Here is a 22,074-nt window from a genome sequence, read left to right as displayed (position 1 = left end):
GGGGCGCGGGAGATTTGAACATCGCGTTTTTAATTGGTGATTGCGCCACTGTTTTAGCCAAAATCGAAAAAAATAATTTCACAGACATGATCAGCAATAACACTACTTCAAAACCCTAAAAAATTAGCCGATTCGAAAACCGCCTCAGTATCCCTTTAAGAAGGGAAGTATAGAAATAGGGCGGTAATTCTGCACTTGTGATCGGTCGCCTTCCTTAAATATTGGAACTATCTTAGCCCGTTTTAATTGAGTAGGGAAAACTCCTGTTTCAAAAATGACATTGATAACGTGACAGAGGCTCGCAAATTAGGTGCTTGACACTTTTAATATTGGAAGAATGTATACTGTCTAATCCAGCACATGTGTTATTTAGGTTGCTTATTACACCTAAAACGTCCTGAGGCGTGCATGCTCTTAGGAAGAAGGACTGCGGCTGACGTGATAAAACAGGAACTTCAACGTTTTGAACCGTTTCAGAGGAGTAAAAATATTCACAAAACGCATTGGCTATCGGTAAGGGGTCGCGAAGATCTGAATCATCTTTCTCGATAGTCTTAATAGAGTGTTGACTAGGTCTCGTGTTTATGAATTGATTGATCAGTTCCCACTTTCTTTTCGGATTATTACTGCATTCGATAACCTTGGTTTCAAAAAACTTTTTTTTTGCATTTTTAAGAGACTGGTTTATTTGTTCAGATAGAATCTTGTAACGATGTAAAAGACGAGTACTAAACTTGTTTTGCATATGCAGTTAATTAATAACAGAGAAATTGCGCCACGGTACCTGACACCTTTCTTTATTGGTTTCCTCTCACTCTCGCTCATAGTTTTTGAGGGAAGGAAATGACACAGTAATTGTCTCATATCTCGGTCGACATGCGAACCGGTCCGTAAGGGAAGGGAGGAAGGTGGGAGTGAAAGAAGAAAGAGAGAAAGAGGAGCCGTAGTGAATGGCTTCGGAATAACTTCGAACACCTGGCAACCTTTGACGAGCACTTACATCGCACACCGCACGGGCGGCTTTGCGTTTCGCCTCCATTGAAACGCGGCCGTCGCTGCCGGGCTGGCACCGAAGTACCCCGGCCCATCAGCCGAGCGCCTAACCACTGAGCCACCGCGGTGGGTGGCCTATAGCTCCAGTACCGTGTTTCTGCCACAACGTTGCAAATGCCAACGCAATCCACTCACATTTCTCGGTCATCACCCCCACCTACATCAAAGAGCGATTGAAGTGTCCGCTACCCAGAAAATCAGTTATGCGCCTTCTCTTTTGTCGGAATTAACGGCTTTTAGAGCGTTGTAAACGCCAATCCCAACGAAAGCTATCGCGGCAGTACCGCGTTTCTGCCACAACGTCGTCAACTCCAACGTATGTAGCGTATATTTCACTACACCCTTAATATCGGTTCGAAATAACCTTAACCAACACCTGTGGTTCGGCTAATTGACACTCCATGATCTCAGAAGAACCAGCGAAAAAGAAAAATTATCACAGTGCGTGGTGATCGCTGACCACCTGGAAGCGTGGCCTGTACAGGTAAGGGCGGAATTTCGGTGGAGCGCATATGATGCAATGCAGTCCTCAGCTGTCGATTAATCATCCTGAGCTTTGGCCAGGGAACGGCTAGTGTTTGCGATGAATTTCTCCACTCCGTCAGTTTTCTGAACGAGGACAGCGCCTAGGCATACGCTACTTGCGTCGGTATGAATTCCAGCGTCAGCATTTTCATCAAAGTGCACGAGGACCGGCGGGGACTGTAAACGACGCTGAAATTCCTGGAAGGCTCCCACTTGTGGCGCTTCCCATTTAAAAGGCACGTATACATTTGTCAGGTGGGTCAGAGGCTCGGCGACGCGCTAAAAGTTCTTCACACATCGTCGGTAATACGCGCGTATTCCGAGCAATATGCGCACAGCTTTCGTATCGGCCGGCGGTGGAGACCGTCTGATAGCAGCTGCTTTCTGCGGGTCTGGGCGTACTCCCTCCTTGCTAACGATGCCGCCTAGAAACAGCAGCTGCTCGTATAGATAAAGTGGCACTTCTCTATATTCAAAGTTCTGCGGGAAGACTTGGTTGCATCTAATACAGTTTGAAACCTTTTTAGGAGCCGCCGCGGTGGCTCAGTGGCTATGGTGCTCGGCTGCTGGCCCGAAAGACGTGGGTTCGATCCCGGCCGCGGCAGTTGAATTTCTTTGGAGGAGAAATTCGAGGCCCGTGTACTGTGCGATGTCAGTGCACGTTAAAGAACCCCAGGTGGTCGAAATTTCCGGAGCCCTCCACTACGGCGTCTCTCATAGCCTTAGTCGCTTTGGGACGTTAAACCCCATAAACCAACCAACCAACCTTTTTAGGAGCTCTTCAGTGTTTCAGGCGAAGACAACGACGTCATCTAAATATACTAGACAAATTTGCCACTTCAGGCCTTCCAGCACTGTATCCATTACTCGCTTAAAAGTGGCTGGTGCGAAGAGAGACCAAATGGCATCACCTTGAATTCAAAGAGGCCATCCGCAGTGAAGAACGCTCGTAAGAGAAGTTTATTTGGACTCTCGATCAAAAAGGGACATCCGTCCCTATACGAAAACAAAGATGCAATGCGGCAACTGAAGAACGCGGCCTTCTCGCGATCTCCTTCATCGCCCTGAATTTCCCAGTAGCCGGCCGGTTTAGAGGTTTATCGATGAAAAATAGTTGGCGTTGCAGAGCCGGTTCAGAGTGTCGTCGTTGGGGGGGGGGGGGGGGTAGATGTCCTTCTTTGTTATGTTGTTCAAGCGGTGGTAACCAACGAAGAGTCGAAGTGCGCCGACTCTCTTTCTCACTAGAATAGCCGGTGCCGCCCAGGGGCTCTTTGAAAGCTGGATTGCGTCGTCGCGAATAATTTCTTCCACTTCGTCCCGGATGGCTTGTGGCTCTCGCGGCGACACACAATAGAGGCTACGGCAGAGAAGTCGGACGTGCTGGTTGGTTATAATGCGATGCTTGGCAATCGGCGTTTGTCAGAACCTTCGGCGATGACGAGAAACATTCTCTGCAGCTTCGAAGCAGATTGCCGATCTGGTCTTGTCTGTTCCGGGCCAGCGCTAGGTTGGTTCCCAAAGGGGGCAAGTTCTCTTGATCAGGCGATTCTCGAATCGATGCTTCTTTGAGAGGGGAGTAATGCCGCGAATCTTTGTAGCGTTTGTTGTGTTTAATTGTTCATTCTTCAAGGCTGCCGGCACGCCGCTTTATCGCTTCGTTTGTGACGCAAGCTAGACGCGCCTAGGTTCATCTCGATTGATCGCATCCAGGCGGAGCCGATTCTACTTTGTGCCAGAATGTGGGTAGATGTCCTTCTTTGTTATGTTGTTCAAGCGGTGGTAACCAACGAAGAGTCGAAGTGCGCCGACTCTCTTTCTCACTAGAATAGCCGGTGCCGCCCAGGGGCTCTTTGAAAGCTGGATTGCGTCGTCGCGAATAATTTCTTCCACTTCGTCCCGGATGGCTTGTGGCTCTCGCGGCGACACACAATAGAGGCTACGGCAGAGAAGTCGGACGTGCTGGTCGGTTATAATGCGATGCTTGGCAATCGGCGTTTGTCAGAACCTTCGGCGATGACGAGAAACATTCTCTGCAGCTTCGAAGCAGATTGCCGATCTGGTCTTGTCTGTTCCGGGCTAGCGCTAGGTTGGTTCCCAAAGGGGGCAAGTTCTCTTGATCAGGCGATTCTCGAATCGATGCTTCTTTGAGAGGGGAGTAATGCCGCGAATCTTTGTAGCGTTTGTTGTGTTTAATTGTTCATTCTTCAAGGCTGCCGGCACGCCGCTTTATCGCTTCGTTTGTGACGCAAGCTAGACGCGCCTAGATTCATCTCGATTGATCGCATCCAGGCGGAGCCGATTCTACTTTGTGCCAGAATGTTCTAGTAACTTCCCAAGCTTTATCTCGAATGTTCGCTATCAGCTGTAAAAAGAGCACGGCCGACAGCGGCGGGCATTCTGTTCGACGACCGCCGAGCACGCTTGTTGCTACGCCCCCGCCGAGTGATTCAGTTCTTTGCGGGCGCAAGTCAGCCCAAATAAAGAGTTCCGTTTCGAAGACATGCTCGTTGTTTTCCTGTTCGCTGGACTGCAGTCACCAGTAAGTGACGATTAAGACGGACATTCAAATCACACAAAACAATACCCGTTCTCTCCCTGTTCGGGAAACCTTTGTGCCACGTGATCTACTTATGTTGATGGGTCTATTTAGTCTCTGAATGAGCCGTATGATGGACCACCAAGCCCTAATCGCTGCGGTCATTGAAATCCTTGTTCGTGCGGGGAGTATACGTTGCCTTGAAAGAGCCGCCTAGCTTGCCCCTCTATGTATATGAATGCGTGCGCCTCAGATATTAAGGCGAAAACCTTTAATGCCTCATCGTTGTCGACAGAAGGTTGTCAGCAGAGGTGTCACGCTTTTTCTAGTAAGACCAGAAAAAAATCTTTGTGCACAATGAGATTCGAACCACCATCCTTCCGTTCCGCATCCGAGCGTGCTAATGGCTACGCTACTTCCTGCTAACGCATATGTAGTTCTCCTTATCTAGGACGCTGGAGAGTGTTTGCAGAAAGGCATGGAATCAGACGGATGCCTCCCAAACACCCTCCAGTGTCTCCAGCATTCACGATTCACAAAGAATTATGTACTTAATTCACATAGTAACCATACATCAGTGACACAAGCAGCAATACCGCGCTGGCTGAAAGCCTTGGACTCCCGGAAATTTACGTCAACAAAGTGCCCCCCTGATTTTTTTTTTAATCTTTGGGAAGATAGGAACTAGCGGGGATTTGGTGCGCTCGTATGACACATCATGGTGTTTTGTGGCATCAGCATATTTGCAATTTCCTGCTCGGCAATCTTTCCAGGCAACACAGAAAAAAAAAATACTACGGTGATAGCATAGCCTTCTCGTGTAGTGGGTAGCGAAGCTAACCAGTTGGCGCCGCCATGGTTTCGAAATCCACTAGCGGCAATATTTACTTTATTTCTGCAATTATAGGTCAGGGATCAAAAGTCGAGGCTTCAGAGACCCTTTCAGAGAATCATTCAGACACCCATCGGCTTTTTGAGGATTGCTAATGAAGTACCTCTTTGCCACTAAAATAAATAGCTCCCTTTTCGCTAGTGTTACGATTAAGTGTCGCAGACTCGTGCCTTGAGCCGGTAGTTATGTATTGTAGGACTGGTTTCCTAGGTAACACTTTATCGTCAATTTAAGCGCAGAATTAACCTTGCATAAAATTGAGGTGTCGAGAAAAATGCCATATGCATTCGTTTTCTTTGAAGTAATTTCAGCGACGTTTTTCTTTTAGCTTGAAATAAACAATGCAAGATCGTCGCGTAGTTACAAAATGCCGCGTGAGCGCGGCAACGCGCCCTGATTGAAATAGGTCGTTTTCACAAAGCCGCGACGAATAAATATGCTATCGGTACTGGCTCGTGATCCTCACTTCCGCGGGGACCTTAGTTTCTTCCTAGGTATAGTCTCTCAGTGGTTTGTGGTTAACATGATAAATGTCTCACTCTTCTTCATGTCTTACTTGCTGATGTTTTTTAAGTGCCGCTCACTACTCCATTCTGACAATTGTGCCAGCTCCACTTAGTCTTGGAGCCTTGAAGCCGAACACCTGAAACGAAGTGAAAATAAAAATGATGGCGCAGCTGATTCGCATTTGACCTAACTGAAGTAACTTATCACGATGACATCCTGGGAATAACGGCCGTTTATTCACGGGCATGAACATACATATATAGCAGAAGGCTACGTCACGCACTCCAAACCAGAGCGACGCTTCCGCGACTGATAGCGCGCTGATAGCGTGCGCTCATCGCGATGACGCGCTATAACATTCCCTCCTTCCCACAACCAAAAGTTTATTTCGTGAAGTCCTCATGCTGAAAACAGTGTGGGGGTTTTCGCACACGGGAGCTTCACCGAAGAGGTTGCTATTCCGCTGTTGCGGCTGGCGGGAGTGCTGTCTCGGTAGACCGTTGAGACTGAGAACTCTACTCTGCCATAGGAGCCACCGGCCCTGTGCCAGGCGTTGCACCAGTCGAGTCTGGCAGTGGCTCGGTTTTTGGCGGTGCAGTCGCAGACTCTGCCGGGGCAGTCACGGTTGACGGTACCTGCTCGGGAACATCCGTGGAAGACTGTGCTCGGTGCTCTTTCAGCACTGGACGCGCAGGACTCGAGATGGGATCTGCATGCCGAGGACGCAAGTGGTCGGCGTGCACAAAGCGAAGCTGGTTCAGCACTTTCACCATATAGGTCACCGCACTCTCTACGAGACACACTACGCCTTCTTCCCATGACACTCTCTCCGCGCACAGCTCTCACGAACACATGGTCCTACACATCAAACACACGCTCAGTCCCGCGCCTCGTGTCGCGCTGCTCCTTCAAATATGCCTGCTTCTGTTGCATGGAACTGTGAAAGTTGGCCTTGAGTAGCGACATTATCGTGCGAGGATGTCGCTTTAAGAACAGTTTTGTGGGTGTGCGTCCAGTCATGCGATTTGTAGTGTTGCGGTAGGCAATTAGGAAACTGTCAAGACTCTCCTGGGTGGAGCATGGCACCCCAGAAACCCGACTTTCGAGCGACTGCTTGAGCAATGCTTTCTTTAGCGTTTGCACCATGCGTTATGCTGCGCCGTTTGATGCTGCATAGTAAGATAGAAAACGAATGTGCTTGATTCTATTCCGAGACAAGAATTCGGTAAATGGCGAAGCCGTGAACTGGGGGCCGTTATCTCTCGCTAGCACCTACGGCAAGCCGTAAGCTGCAAAGCTGCTGCGGAGTTTCTCAACCGTTTTGGCGGTGGATGTCGACGACATCAGCCACTCTTCGACCCATTTAGAAAATTAGTCTACTAACACTAGAAACACACGAGGACCCTTCGAGGCGCAATCTACATGCACGCGTGACCAACATTTCACCGGATATTTCCAAGGATGCAGTGAGCGGCGGGCTGAACCACTTGGCAGATTTTGCACCTCGCTACATGCTGCTCAATTGCAAGATCAATGCCAGGCCACTGCGCGAAACTCCTAGCCATCATCTTCATGCGACTGGTGCCTGGGTGCTCCTCACGCAGCAAGTTCAGTACGCGATCCCTCATTTCTTCCCGAAGCACCACTATAACACCCCAGGTTACGCAACCCTGTTCCAGTGAAAGCTCATCGCGGCGCCTATGATAGGCTTCGAGTTCTTCTGCGTACTGTCCAGGCCACCCATTAAAGGTGAACTCTGGCACACGAGGCAGGGTCCTGTTTCGCTTTGTCGCCGTAGCAATGTCATCGGCAGGCATTGAAATACCACGAGACATTCCCCCGGAATGTCCTCAACACTGACAGGCTGCGGTAATCTCTAAAGGGCGCCGGCCACTTGAACATCTTTTCCCCGGCGGTACCGGAGGCGGTACTGGTACGCTGCCAGTATCATACCCCATCGCTGCATTCGCGCTACAGCTAACGTGGGCGTTGGTTTCTCCTGCCCAAGAATGCCTAGTAGTGGTTGATGGTCTGTGTAGATCGTGAAAATCCTTCCGTACCGGTAGCGATGAAACCGTTTAAGCCCAAAAATCAAAACTAATGCTTCACGCTCACACTGCGCGTACTTTTTCTCAGTTTCCAGCAGCGTTACGGATGCGAACGCGATCGGCCTTTCCTCGCCGTCAGCCATTTCATGTAAGATAACAGCGCCCAAACCATACGCCGGCGCGTCACAAAGCATTGATATCGGCGTATCAACATAGTAGAATGTCAGTACCTGGCTGCTCGCGAGCAGCTGTTTTGTTGCGGTAAAAGCCTGATTGCATTCCCTTGTCCATGACCATTTCTGACCCTTCCTTAGCAGACGATACCGCGGCTCTGCGGCGATGGAACCATTCTTTAAGAATTTAGTATAGCAGTTCTGCATGCCTAAGCAAGCCCGCAGTTCTGTAACTGTGGAGGGCTCGCGTGCTTCCAAAATTGCACTCTTCTTTGCCTCCGTGGGATAAATTCCACCGGCGGTCACAGTTGTGGCCCAAGTATGTCACGCTGTTCTGAAAGAAACGGCACTTGGCCATTTTCAGCGCGATACCATGCTCACGCAACCTGTCCAAAACACGTTCGAGTGTCTTTTGGCAGTCTGCCGTGTCAGACCCCGCCACGAGTACATCATCAATGTAGCATCCGATGTGCGAAATGCCGTTCAGCACCACATCCATCATCTACTGGAAAATCGCTGGTGTACTCGCCACACCATAGGGAAGGTGCTGAAACTCAAAAAGCCCCAAACTTGTATTAATGGTCAAAAATGGTCGTGACTCGGGTATGAGAGGCACCTGTTCATACGCTGTAGATAGGCCATGGACACAAAAACCTCGCCTCCGGCGATTAATGAATACAGGTCCTCTGGCATGGGTAAGGGATAATCATCAGTCTTCATGACTGGCTTTACGGTCATTTTGTAGTCCCCACACAACCTGATACTACCGTCGTGCTTGGGGACAACAACTAACGGCGTTGCCCAGTCACTGTGCGAGACTTGGCGAAGAATTCCTTTTTCCACCATGCTGATCAGCTGGTCTGTTACGTGCTGTCGGAGAGCAAAACGAACTGATCTAACGATGCAGAAAACTGGGGCGCAACCAGCTTTCAGCACTACCTGCGCTTCAAACTTCTGCATGGTCTAGTGCGTCCGTAAATACGGAAGGGTAGCTCTTTTGCAGTGCTCGCACCCGATCTTCCGACTAATTTGGCCAATTTCCCACGAGTAAAACTTTAGGCATTCCAGCCAATTCCTCCCCAGCAGCACTGGAAGTTTTTTGCCGTCATCCGTGACAACTATCAATGGTAAAGTGACTCGTTGGTTTTTGTACCTCACAAAGACCTTAAACTGACCCTTAAGACGCATTCGTTCTCCCGTGTACATGCGGAGAGACATTGTGAAAGATTCGCATTTGGCATGCGGGAAAAGGGACGCATACACACTCTCGGGCACAATTGTAACAGCCGCCCCTGTGTCAATCTGCATGCGTAAGTCTTTCACCTCAACTTGCACATTCACTTCGTAACACGAATTGTTCGAGTTTATGAAATGATACACTTCGTGCTCCTCCTCTTCATCAGAACATTCTACTGCATCCGTTCTCCTGAAACGAGTGTTAACTTTCGGGCACATTTTCTGCAGGTGTCCTTCTCTCGAACACTTCCGGCAAACAAAGTTTTTGTACCAACACACGTCAGACGAATGTCATCTACCACACCTTCCGCATTTGTCTCTCTCTTCTGGCCTTGGTCCCGTTTCACTTCCTTTGACCTCCCTAGTGAACGTCTGTTGGCCACGTTCTGCGAAGCCTCTCTCTATCCTCCTTGCATTAGCGCCGTGTTCCGTTCCGCTAGTTCTCTATCGAGTACGATCTTGCAAGCACCTTCGAAAGTCAGTTTCTCGAGGTGGAATAGGGCACTCTGACTCTCTTCATTTCGATTGCCTGCAACTAAGCTGTCACGCAGGGCATTTTGCAAAAAGTCGCCGTATTCACACTTCCTTGCCAAATGCTTCAACTCTACTATGAAATATTCATTCTGCTCACTCTGCTCACTTCATTCATTCCTGTTCTTCCTGCTCACGGCGGTTAAATTGACAGCGCCCCGTTATCACCGAGCTCTTCGGTCTGTAATGATCTTTTAGCAACTTCGAAACCTCTGCGTAAGACTTTCCGCTCGGCGTGGAAAGCACAATCAGGCCCTTCAATACCTCATAGGCTTCTGGGCCTAGCAGTGTTAAAAACACCGACAACTTCTTTTCGTTTGCTTATGTAGTTCGCCACCAGAAACTGCTGAAATCTTTCCAAGTGCGATTCAATGTTCTGTGTTTTGGGGTCGAACTCTGCTATCCTTCCTACACTCGGAATTTCGTAGCAGAAAGGAAAACTTGGTACTCATCCGCTTGGCTTCTTTGCGTATCCACTCGTTCATCGTTGATACAAGGCGGCCCACAGGCCCTTTCAGTGGGCGTTGCACGCTGCCATGCGTCGGTAATTCCCGGCGTCGGTCGGTGCTCCGGTTAGATGTGATGCCTCCAGGAGTACGTGCTTACTCGCTACGGTTTCTATCGCCAGCCGAAAGCGGTGCTTGCGCTTCCCTTGCTTGAACCGGCTACCTGGCGCCTGCTGCTGCCTACGCGGTACGTATACACCCTCGTCGCCAGATGAAGTAACTTATCACAATGGCATCCTGGGAACAACAGCCGTTTATTCATGGGCATGAACATACATATACAGTAGAAGGTGTCGTCACGCACTCCAAAACAGGGCGACGCTTCCGCGGCTGATAGCGCGCTGATAGCGCGCGCTCATCGCGATCACGCGCTGTAACATTAACTACGCAAGTACACCGCAAATTCTATTTTTAAGTACATGCTTTTTTAGAGCGCAGCTCTGAGGCGCCCGTTTCTGCGTTTCGCGGCGTCGCCGTCGTCGTTGTCCGTTGTAACAGGAGAGGGTAAAAGCGCAACCTCCTCCCTTCCTTAGCAAGAAAAAAAAAACAGCGCTGCGCGGACGGCTCTCGCCGGCGCGCGTCTTAAAACAGGGGAGAACGAACCCCTGGAGGGCGACTAGCCTTGTGTGTGTGGCTGCCCCCTCTCCCACCGCTCGCCGACGCGACGCGCTGGGGGATGGCCGTCGATTGTTCTAGACTGTCCGAGTCGCTTCTACGTGATGTTGACGGAGAGGGCGTAGCCTTGCGTGCGCTAAGCAATGCCCTCCACTTCTTCACTTCCGCGACGGCGGCGACGTCACGACAGAAAGTTCCAGATGCTCCTCGAAGCCACTCCCGGCCTTTGACCAATGAGGACGCGCGCCCAGCGCGACAAGGAGAAGGAGACTGCACAACCGACACTGTGTGGATGTGCATGCCTGCCTTGGCGCGAAGAACAGACAGACGTAAAGCGAGCCTATATATCAATCAATCAATCACTTTATTTCACCTTTTTTTTTCAAAAACTGAGGGCGGCAAGAAAAAAGCAGTCATTACAACCGCTTGACAAGCCTCGCCACCCCTACAAAGAAGCAGTTTGGTAGCGACTATGATGGTTACTTCATACACTGGTAACAACGCAAGGTACACGGAAAGACAAGGCATGTAAATATATGCATAAAAGGAAACATTTTTTTAAATACGTGCATAAAAAGAACCTTTTTTTTTAAATACATGCATGAAAGGAAACTTTGTTTTCATTTTGCATAGACAAGTAGTATTTCCGCACAACATAATAAAGGTTTTACACAATATTTACGGTTCAATGCAGTAGAATTCTATACATGGGTACGCATACTGTGGGACCTAGCTTGCAAACACATTTCGAATAGCCGAGACAGACATGCTGAGCAACGTGTCGTAAAAGGGCGTCTTCAAGTATTTGGGAAGAATGTATTTTAGTGTGGAAAAGCCATAGTTTGTTCTGCATCGTGGTAATGAATAGATGATACGCTGTCGTGTCATATACGGCGTCCGATGTGGTGTAAGTGTCACAATGCTAGAAAAAAATGTGTCGTTTTCGGCTATTATTTTTTTATAGAAGGATGCAAACCTGTAATCGAACATTCTTGTTACGGGTATCATTCTGTATTGCTGGTAGATAGGACGTGTCGGAGCATCATACGGTACATTAGCAATTACGCGAAGTATTCTTTTTTGCAGTACTAGAAGCTTCTGGATGTTAGATGCTGTGGTTTGTCCCCATAAAAGGAAGCAATACGATACATAAGAATAAAAGAACGCATAGTACAGATTCAGCTTAGTTTTGGCGGGTAAAATATGTTTATTCCGCGAAATTATCCCAATATATCTGGAAAGGAATAGGCACACTTTGCTTACATGAGCGTTCCACGACATAGTAGCAGTAAATACCACTCCGAGTAATACGTACTCAATTGGGGCGTTGTCGAAATAGAGTGGGGGCACACTGCCTATATGCTGCCCCTTCGGATGGAACAATAAAGCTTTAGTTTTTTGTTTGTTTATTTTTAATGAGTTCAAATATGACCACTCAGATAATGATGACAAAACTGTATTTGCGGCGCTAGTTAGTTCTTTGATGTCAGGTGAGGACAAAAATAGACTGCTTCCGTCAGCATATATGATGTATTTAACTAAATTACTGATGTTGCATTCGTCATTAATATATATGTTGAATAGGAGCGGCCCCAGAAGGCTGCCCTGGGGCACGCCATTTGTGATTGCTAACAAGCCCGAAGAGCAGTGATTTAAAGCAACATACTGGCGACGAGCACTGAAATACGATTGAATGAGACAGAGGGCGTGGCCACGTATACCGTAAACAGAGTTTCGTGATTCAGTGTATCGAATGCTTTGCTAAAGTCTACGAAGACGCCTAAGGTGAGGTGTTGAGCTTCGAAGTTATTTAATATGTATTCTTTTTGATCAAGCAGAGCATGCTCAATTGATCTATGCTTTGCGAATCCATACTGACAGTTGGCTATTACACAGTGCTTCTGTAGGAAATTGTAGTAACGTCGATGCATTATTCGCTCTAGCCCCTTGGAGAAAAAAGGAAGTACAGATATTGGCCTGTAATTTCTTAAAACGTTTTTATCGCCTTTTTTTATAAATAACCACAACTTTGGCAACCTGCATGCCAGCGGGAAAACGTCCTGTGCGAAGCGCGGTATTGTAAATATGTGTAAGGCATGGCACGATCAAAGGTAGTACGTATTTTACAGGTAAACTTTGAATATTACTTGGGTCAAGACTTGTCGTGTTCTTTAAACTTTTGTACACCGAGTAAACCTCAGCTTCGTCGGTTGGTTCAAGAAACATCGATTCGTTTAGCCTGTTGCCCAAAAATGGAGACATACCTGGTTGAAGGGATTTGCAAGGGACGGCCCAGCGATTTCCTTGCCATGCATAACTAGGCTCGCAAGGTACTGATGTTGGTTATTTCGATTTAGCAGAATATTTAGGCGTCTCCACTTTTCTTTCGGGCGGTCTGAGAGATGCGCATTAAACAAGTTATTATAGTAGGCAGTCCTGGATGATTTAATTTCGCTATTTAAGCGGTTCCTTAGCGACTTATAAGTGGCTAACACTGCGGGGGCTCTACTTTTTATGAAAGTCGCGAAGAGCTTGTGTTTCTTTTTTACCAGTCGTACCAAGCGAGCAGTCGTCCATGGCTTTCGTGCTTTTTTTGAAGGTTTTATCTCAACGATAGGGAAACACTCATTATAAATTTGGAGAAAGAGCCGAAGGAGCTCACTGTATGATTCATCGGGTGTTGTGTGCTGGAAAACAGGATTCCAGTTCACAAGTGAAATACTGTTCCTGAAATGGTCAAGGCGGCTTTGGGAAAGTAGCTGTCGATGGACTTTCAAGGCTGTCTTTGCGGAAGGTTCTTTTTGAAGACGGACGAAGATAGGAAGATGGTCGCTAATGTCTATCGCAATACGACCGGCAAATGACGCATCCTCGCGATTGGTGATTAGTAAATCCAAACAAGAAGAAGAATGTGAGGTAACACGTGTAGGTCCGCGGATTTCATTTTGGAAGCCAGCTGTTTGTATGGTGACTAACATGCGCTCTTGCACTGAACTGCTTGTGCTCATATCTATGTTGAAATCGCCCCCGATGCACACCAAGAAGTTTTCAGAAAGAAAAGATAACTCGTGTTCGAAGCTGCCAACAAAATTGGCTATATTGCCATGTGGGGGACGATGAACAAAGCAAAAAGTTTGACCGCCACACCTAACTGTCAGCATTTCTATGTCATCGTTACTTAAGCAGTGATCAGATAAAATGTCACAGGAATAGTTTTCTTTGATAAACATTGCTACGCCTCCGCCCCGCTTCGTAGTACGATTAAGAAAAAATTATCTGTACCCGGGAAGATGGATGACGTCAACGTCTCAGCGATACCATGTTTCCGTCAATAGAATGACATCGAAGGGACAGGTTAAGCTGCATAAAAAGTATGTTAGTTGGTCAGCTTTATTTACGGCCGATTGCATATTCAAATGTATGATTTGGCAGCATTTGTCTTTGTGTGGGGAAAAATATGCGTTGAGCTGTGAAGGTGTGAAAAGTGGCGATTCCTCCATTGGCAATGTTAGAAGAGCCATTTCCACGTGTGCTGCTTTACGGCGTCCCTAATTCATCTTCGATAAGTCTGCTTGTTAGTAAATGTGAACCACCGAAGAATCGTCAGTTTGGCGGGCTAGAATAGTGCCGTTCCTCGTGCACACGTTTCCACGAGACCTCCTTCTTTCTCGCAATCGCAGCGCCTAGAAGCCTTTTGTTGTCTGGTGTCAAGTGTTCATTTACATAAATCGGTGGTGAAGTTGGCAAAGAACAATCTATACTGATGTCCTCATTTGTCAGACGTATTTTTTTCGCATTTTCCAGCACTGCGTCCCTTTTTACACGGGATTTAAATTGAACAACAATGTTTGAATTATTAGGGTCACGAGTGGGCACTCGGTGGCAACACGCTACGTCCGACTCAGTGATAGTTTCATGAATAGCATCTCCAAGGTTTGTAACAAGATTAAGAACATTTTCCTCGTCTTGCTTCAGGACACCTTTAATTTCAATGTTCGACCTTCGTGAATACTGTTCCGTATGATTAAGCTTTCTCTCAAGCTCCTTTGTCTGCTTTTCCAGAGCAGCACACGCCACGCTCAATTCGTTGGTTACTTGCTCCAACTTGGCGTTCTTTTCCTTTTCATTTTTTAGTTCCCTTTTTAGGTCCTCAATTTCAGCATGCGCGTGGTCAATGCTCTTAATCATCTCAGCTTGCTCATTGCGAACTATTCGGATTTCATTGCGCAGGTTTCGTTCGACAGATTCTCGTGAAGCTTTCAGTTCCTGCTTTATCTCTTCTTTCATCTCTTCTTTCAAGAAGGGCGTTGACCGCCCGAGCCGCCGTTTAGGCCTCAGTGAACAAATTGTGTTTTGTTTGTTTGCCCCTCTCTCTTGTGGTAGTGCACATTAAGTGCAATATTCTTTTGTATTGCAATCTCTGTCAAGTGTAACTTTGTTGTTAGTGGAGTCGTTGTTTCTTTAAGGATTATGTTTGAAAAAAAAAGCTCTCTGTTATTGTACATACATGTCTTGTTTGCATTCTTTGCCTCAATCCATCGAAAAGCTGATACAGCCGATGAGGCACGAATTTCGCATTAGGAAGTAACGTAATCTGCGGCAATTTTTTTTTTGTGAAAGCATCCCGGTTCCTGTCTAAGTACAGTAAATTTTGCTTGTATTGCAATCTCGGTACTTATCATATTACTGTTGGATTTGAATTTCTTTTCCTTAGGCCGGCTCAAGCCAAATATCGTTATTGAGCATGATTCTCAACTGCTGCGGTTGTTTCACAGCTACTTAATAATCTTCATTTTCATCTGTGCTTTTTGATACCTACGTGACATTAGTGTTGCGGAGAGGCTCGTTTTGTTATCTTTTAAACTTCTCGAACTACTACTTTCCCCTGGGCGGGGCATGCTAAAACCCCTGCCTGGATATATGACGGAAGCCAAGAATCACCGAAACCAAGGAGCATAACGGATATCTTTTTTGTAATTTGGAGTTTTTCATCAATGGGAGAATGTTAAAAGAAGAAGAAAAAACAGGCACAGACCGTCCTGGCTCATGCTATGAGGGACTCGGCAGAGAAGGGCTCCGGATAATCTTCACCGCATGGGGCTCTTTAATGTGAAATGAAATCATACTGTACACGGGTCTCTAGCATTTAACCTCCATCTAAATGCGACCGCCACGGCCAAGGTCGAAACCGGGTTCTTTCCGGTCAGCAGTCGAGAACCATAACCACAGAGCCGCAGAAACGGCTTGCAGTGAAATGAGCCGTTAAACTTGTGCCCTATATATTTGTCGTGTCCGGTCGCTGTGTTGAATGCAGCGAAAGACGCACACGGTACTTTAAGACGTTGTTTATTTAAAGCTGATGAGGGTGCGACCAGCGTCGACCGAGGCAGGAGCCGAACTGGCCGCCCGAAGAAAGGAGGGAGCGGAGAAGCGTCCACGGGAGGGAGTGGCTTCCCAAAACAGGAGGAGGATGCGGGGGCGCACCATGGGGGGCATCTGGCGACAGCGTGCGACGAGGGGCAAGTGGTCGTTAGGACGGAGCACTGCACTGGTAACACACAAGAGGGGGGTGCGACGAGGGGCAAGTGGTCGTTAGGACGGAGCACTGCAGGGTTAACACACACACAAAAGCAATAAGGGGACACAACACTTCCTTCCCCCTTAGAAAGTTGCCTGGTATCGTGCAGGGGGTCGGCGCTCACGCGTGGAGGCGCGCTGGCTTTGTGCGCTCGGGGGGGAAACACTTGTAGGCTGGCTGTTGTTCGCTGTGTCTCCTAGGTCTGTCCTGGGCGAAGTCTCTTCTTCCGGGGAGAGGTGCCAGGCTATGTGGGAAGATGGTGCACGTGTTCTCTCCGCTGGCGGACAGCTCTCAGACGGCGTCGTAAATCTACGCAGCTGGTTGAGATGTCGGCGTGCTACTGTGCCATGTATGTTGACGAGCCAAGAGCGCAGGCCTATGCGTCTGACAATTGTAGCTTCCTCCCAGCGTGGCTTTTTCAGAAACTGTCGGGCGAGGACGCGCTGCCCCTCATTAAGCGTGCCGCAGCGCGGAATTGCTTTTTCTTCCCAGAACGTCTCTGCCTTTGGCTCGGGGAGGATGGCTGTGAGCTGGGTTCGCATTTCACGCTCGAACATCATTTTCGAGGGGGTCTCGCCTGTTGTGCTCTGAACCGTCGTGTGCTGCTTGAAGAGAAAGCGCGCAAGGCGGCGCTGCAGCGAGCCTGTCTGATCTCTTTCAACGGCGCGTTTTAGCTCGGCTACGTAGCGCTCGGCTTGTCCGTTTGTCGCTGGGTGGTAGGGGGCCGATGTAACTGAGGAGATCCCGTTGTCGCGATAAAACTTGAGAATCTCCGCAGACACAAACGGTGTTCCGTTGTCCGATACTACCTTGCGTGGCAGGCCGAACTTTGCAAACAGTGATCGGAGGTTGTCAATGACTGCTGCTGAAGTCGTCTGTCCCATTTGCCTTATCTCAAGCCACTTTGTGTAGGCGTCTACGACCACAAGGAAAGTGCAGCCCTCAATTGGTCCTGCAAAATCAATGTGCAATGTGTGCCAGGGTGTGTCTGGCTTTTCCCATTCTGGGACAGGAGCTTTCGGCGGGGCGCTCCGGCTGCTCTGGCAAGGCTTGCATTCTCGCACCACTGTTTCGATGTCGTTGTCAATGCCAGGCCACCACATGTAGCTTCTGGCACACTTTTTCATTGCAACGATGCCCCGATGTCCGGCGTGGATGAGAGACATAGCTTGTGCGCGTAGTTCTCTCGAAATCACAACTCGGGACCCAAATATTGTCACGTGTAGTGACGGCAGTCCAGCGGTCAGGAAGACACCAGAAGGACTTGCAAACGAAGCTCTTTATTTGGGCTGACTTGCGCCCGTAAAAGAACTGAATCACTCGGCGGCGGCGTAAGCAACAAACGTGCTCGTCAGTCGTCGAACTACGAAAGTCAGCTGCTCGCGGCATCCCTCAATTTAAAGCCGCCAAGGAAACTTCCAGATAGCAATACAAGATCATCTACAGTAATCTGGAAAAACCTAGATGCAGCCTTTCATGGCTGCGATCAATCGAGATTAGACTGGTCGCTTCTCGCGTCACGAACAAAAATGATAACAGCCCTTTCCTGCAGCCTTGAGCGGGAACGAACAAACACTACAATGATACGTGGCATTACCCCCCTTCCAAAGAAGCATCGTCTCGATGCTTTAAAATGAAATTAAACGCGGAGAATGCTTCGAGAACTTAGAGTCCTTTAGCGTTCCTAATAAGGTGTAAGGGCAGCGGTAAAAGCTTCAAGTCTGGCCGTATCGTCGTCGTCGTCGGTGTTGTCGTCGGTGTTGTCGTAGTTTTTGTCGTCGTATTTGTCGTCGTAGTAGTTGTCGTCGTCGTAGGGGTCGTCGTCTTCGTAGGGGTCGTCGTCTTCGTAGGGGTCGTCGTCTTCGTAGGGGTCGTCGTCTTCGTAGAGGTCGTCGTTGTCGTAAGGGTCGTCGTTGTCGTAGGGTTCGTCGTCGTCATAGGGGGCATGGTCTTCTGTTTTCGTCGATGCAGGATCTTAGTTCTTGCTCTCAGAAGCAACCTCACCTCCAGAGGCTGCTTTATTCAGTTTAACCTTCGGGGGCTAGGGAAGCGTCCACGCACTGCCTAGCCTCGGCTAGGAGATACTTAGCGCGGTGACGATGGCGACGGAGAACGCGATAGGCGGCTCGGCGATGAGTATCCTTCCCGACGCAAAAAAAAATCTTCGATTGCGGCTGGTCGCTGGCCGGGTCGGGGTCGTGGGGCGCCGTAAGGGAACCCTCGGATGCCCATTCTCCTGTATGGGCAGTACCGGAGAATGTGACCGGCTTCTCCGCAGTGGAAGCATCGTTGGAGGCGCTGGTCGGGTGTTCTCCACTCGACGCATTTCCTCGGCCGTCTACGACGCTTGTAGGTCGGGCGAGTTGGGGCGAGAGGGCACAGGACGGCGCACTGCTGCGGCGTAAGTCATGGCTGGAGGCTCCAGAGGCTGCGTGGTAGACTGGAGTCAGGTCTTCCGGCGAATAACTCAAAGGGCTGGCGTCACGACTTGCAGGGGTTGTCCGGTATCTGGAAGGCTACCCCGCACCTCCACCAGATGTCACGTGTAGTGACGGCAGTCCAGCGGTCAGGAAGACACCAGAAGGACTTGCAAACGAAGCTCTTTATTTGGGCTGACTTGCGCCCGTAAAAGAACTGAATCACTCGGCGGCGGCGTAGAAAGAGAAGTTTATTTTATCTGTCATAGCATAGAAAATACAACAAAACAGATGAACTTAATTCTCTGATCATTCAAGCACATGCGCAGTGACGCAGCACTGAGCATGTCAGTAATGCAGTAAAAATGCCGATACTCGACCGCCGCGCAGGACGATAAAGTATGTCGACCATTTGCGCAAGAACTCAGCCTCGCTCATTGACAGAGCGTCCATGCATGCTTGTTCAAAGAGGCGCGTGCGCAGGCGCTGCAACATTGGGAACATTGTTCTTTGCGGACGCCCATTTAAGGATGCCACTCCACGCTGCCGCCACAAAACGAACATGCCGACACACAAGAGCATATTTTGAAACACTTCGGGAGAACTAGTGCGCGCTTCCAGGCGGGTTAAAAACATGCGTGACACTAATGTCCAAAAAGTGCGCGCAACTACACACTCAAACATTGCGTGCTGCAAAGTTTCAAGCAGACCGCACTGCGGGCATCGGGCGGAGGGCGCCACGCCCCACGCCGCAAGGCGGTCTCTTGTGGGCAGGACCCGCCAGCCTCGCAGCCAGCCGAAGTCCCTGACATCTGCAGGAAGCGTAGCTGAGGTCAGTTGGCGCCAGCGTGCCCGTCTCGTTTTCTGGAGTTGTTCGCGGGTCAGCGCAGCGACCGTTAGTGCTTCACACATTCTGGAGGGTGGGGTTTCATCAACATCCAGATCGGGCACGCTGGCAGTCAACGACGTCAGTGTGCGACGCACATTAACGAAAAATGCCGGCGGCTGCTCGGCTGTAGGGCCAACCACGTGTTGTGAAAAAAACACGTTACGCGCTGTACCCAGAAAATATGTGAGGAGTGTTCTCCCGGGATAGTCTGGGTTGCGTACAAGATCTCGTACTCCTCGCAAGGCGAGCACATTGCACATGGTGCGGATACAAGGTATACCAAACCCACCCATGTACGATGGAAGGCGCATGAACATTCGTGACACAAGTTCGGTTTTGCCCGCCCAAACGAAAGAGCCACAGGCCGAGGTTAGCCTGCGCGCAAACGTGCGCGGTGGGTTTGCGACGCGGGCGACAAAAAAACATGCGGCTAGGATTGTGGACTTAACTATATAGCAGCGCTCTGCCATTGAAAGGCGGAAAGTTGACGCCACCGAGAGGCGTTTCTCAGCGTTCGTGCGGAGGTTAGTCCAGGTTTCGCGGGCTACTTCTCCGCTGGCGAGGAATACTACTCCCAGGACTTTCACTCCCTGCACCCACTCCACCTCGCCCGCAAGGTTCGGTGTGAAGGTGCCAAACCTTAGTGCCTTGCTTTTTCCCCTGTTCAATAGGGCCCCAGATATCTCGCTGTACTCGAGAAACAGCCGCGAAAAAGCGGCGTAGCTATCCTCGTCCTTGAGGAAAAGCGACACGTCATCGGCGTAGGCCGATACCTTGATTTGGCCCTGGCCAGGCAGAGGGAAGCCGCGTATGGATGGGCTGTCGTTAATGCGCCGGATGAGTGGATCCAGGCACAACACGAAGAATGTTGGGGAGAGAGGGCATCCTTGCCTTATGCCCCTGGTGACTGAGAAGGGAGCGCTCTGGTGGCCGTTTACGGAGAGACGAGCATTCAGGTCTGCGTAAAGTAAGCGCAGCCTGCTGACAATTTGCGGAGGGAATCCGAAGGCTTCAAGGACTCCGAACAGATACGAGTGTTCCACCCGATCGAATGCTTTCGCCTGGTCTAGTGAAACAAAGCACCCGCTGAAGCCCGTCCTGCTGGCAAATGTGAACAGGTCTCTAGTGAGTGCCAATGCATCAAACACAGAGCGGTCAGGCACGCTGTTGGTTTGAGCCCGGTGGATTAGGTGAGGTAGGATCGTCCGCATTCTTGTGTTCAGTAAAGATGTGACTATTTTGTAATCTGCGTTTAAGAGGCTTATGGGCCGCCATGCTTGCGGGTCGGAGGGGTCACCGCCCGCTTTCGGAATGAGTATGATGCGACATTCGCGGAAAGAGTTTGGACGTAACCCATCCGCGAGGAAGCCGTTGACCATCTTCAGGAGCGCTCCTTGGATCTCGTAAAAAAAGTTTGAATAAAAACTTGTTGGAATGCCGTCTGGACCGGGGGCAGAGGCTGCATTCATACTCTGCAGGATGGCGTGCAGCTCTTGGCTTGTGGCTGGTGCGCAAAGGTTTTCATGCAACTCTTCAGCTACTCGTGGCAAGTTTCCAAAAAAACTTTGTAGAAGCCCGTCATAACCATCTTGAAGATGTAGCCAACTGTCCGTAGAGAACAGGTTCGAAAAGTGGCTTGCGAAGATCGTGCAGATATCGGCCGTGGTTTTGCTTTGGGTGCCGTCTGGGAGTGTCACGAAAGGCACAGTAGCGGGAGCGAATTCCTCTGCCGTGCCTGCGCGTACGTGTCGTAGCACAGCCGGGTCTGATATCGGCCGCCCGAGCTGGTGTGCACGACTAGCTGCCCGTGATGACTGGCAGAGCAACACGTGGTAACGTGCTTTAAGTAGACTCAGGTAATCGCTCATGGCAAAGGTTAAGGGTGCTCCCCTTTGCACTATATGGATGCGCTTGAGGGTGTCATTCAGTGCATGAGTTCCCGGCGTCTGCGGTCTTGACCGGCCGCCACCAGGGTTGCTTGCCAACGAGCCTTGAGTGTGTCCCATGAATCAGTCGCAACGAAGCTCCTGCACGATGCTGCCAACGCCGTACGCAGCGACGCCACGCTTTCCGGGTCCGCCAGTAGGCTCGTGTCCATGCGCCACGTAACAGTACGTGGGGTGTCCTCACCAAAGTCGAGCCTGACTGACAAGGGGTGGTGATCGGAAATCACCGGCGTGCCTGCAGGGAACGCGAGAACTTCGCAGCTAACGACAAAAGAAGCGAGCTCTGGTGGAAAATAGAATTTGTCTATCCGACTCGCTGACTGTGCTCTCTCAAACGTCGCTCCAAAGGCATCCCCGTGAAGCTGCACCCACGCATCAGACAAGCGGAACTGAGTCACGAGATCGCGGAGCGCGGGGGCACCGCAATAACGGCGACCGTGACCCTGTCCGCGGACGTCACGGTCGATGTTAAGTACACAATTGAAGTCACCGACGATGCAAGTGGGGTAGGGATCAAGGAGGAATGAGTCGAGGCGCTCAAAAAAATCAGAACTATTAGTCCGCCGTGCTGGCGCATATACAACCAACGCACGTACCCGCCGCTGGTTTAGTGTGAAGTCGA

General features: G+C 49.7%; 2 protein-coding genes across 2 annotated transcripts in view; one reads left to right on the top strand and one right to left on the bottom strand.

The window, feature by feature from the left end:
• The window catches only part of LOC149337733 (putative sodium-dependent multivitamin transporter), a 188,487-nt gene that overhangs the window by 39,283 nt on the left and 127,130 nt on the right, over positions 1-22,074 (top strand). The window lies entirely within an intron of this gene.
• LOC149337735 (uncharacterized) lies at positions 11,352-11,903 on the bottom strand. Its single transcript, XM_089554939.1, has one exon. The coding sequence runs from the start codon at positions 11,901-11,903 to the stop codon at positions 11,352-11,354; it is 552 nt and encodes a 183-aa protein (XP_089411065.1).

Source organism: Amblyomma mixtum, chromosome 7 (genome assembly GCF_055824585.1).
Source record: "Amblyomma mixtum isolate Tamu chromosome 7, ASM5582458v1, whole genome shotgun sequence".
Lineage (NCBI taxonomy): Eukaryota > Metazoa > Arthropoda > Arachnida > Ixodida > Ixodidae > Amblyomma > Amblyomma mixtum.
The sequence above is the reverse complement of the archived record's forward strand: the minus strand, read 5'-3'. Positions and strand labels throughout refer to the sequence as shown.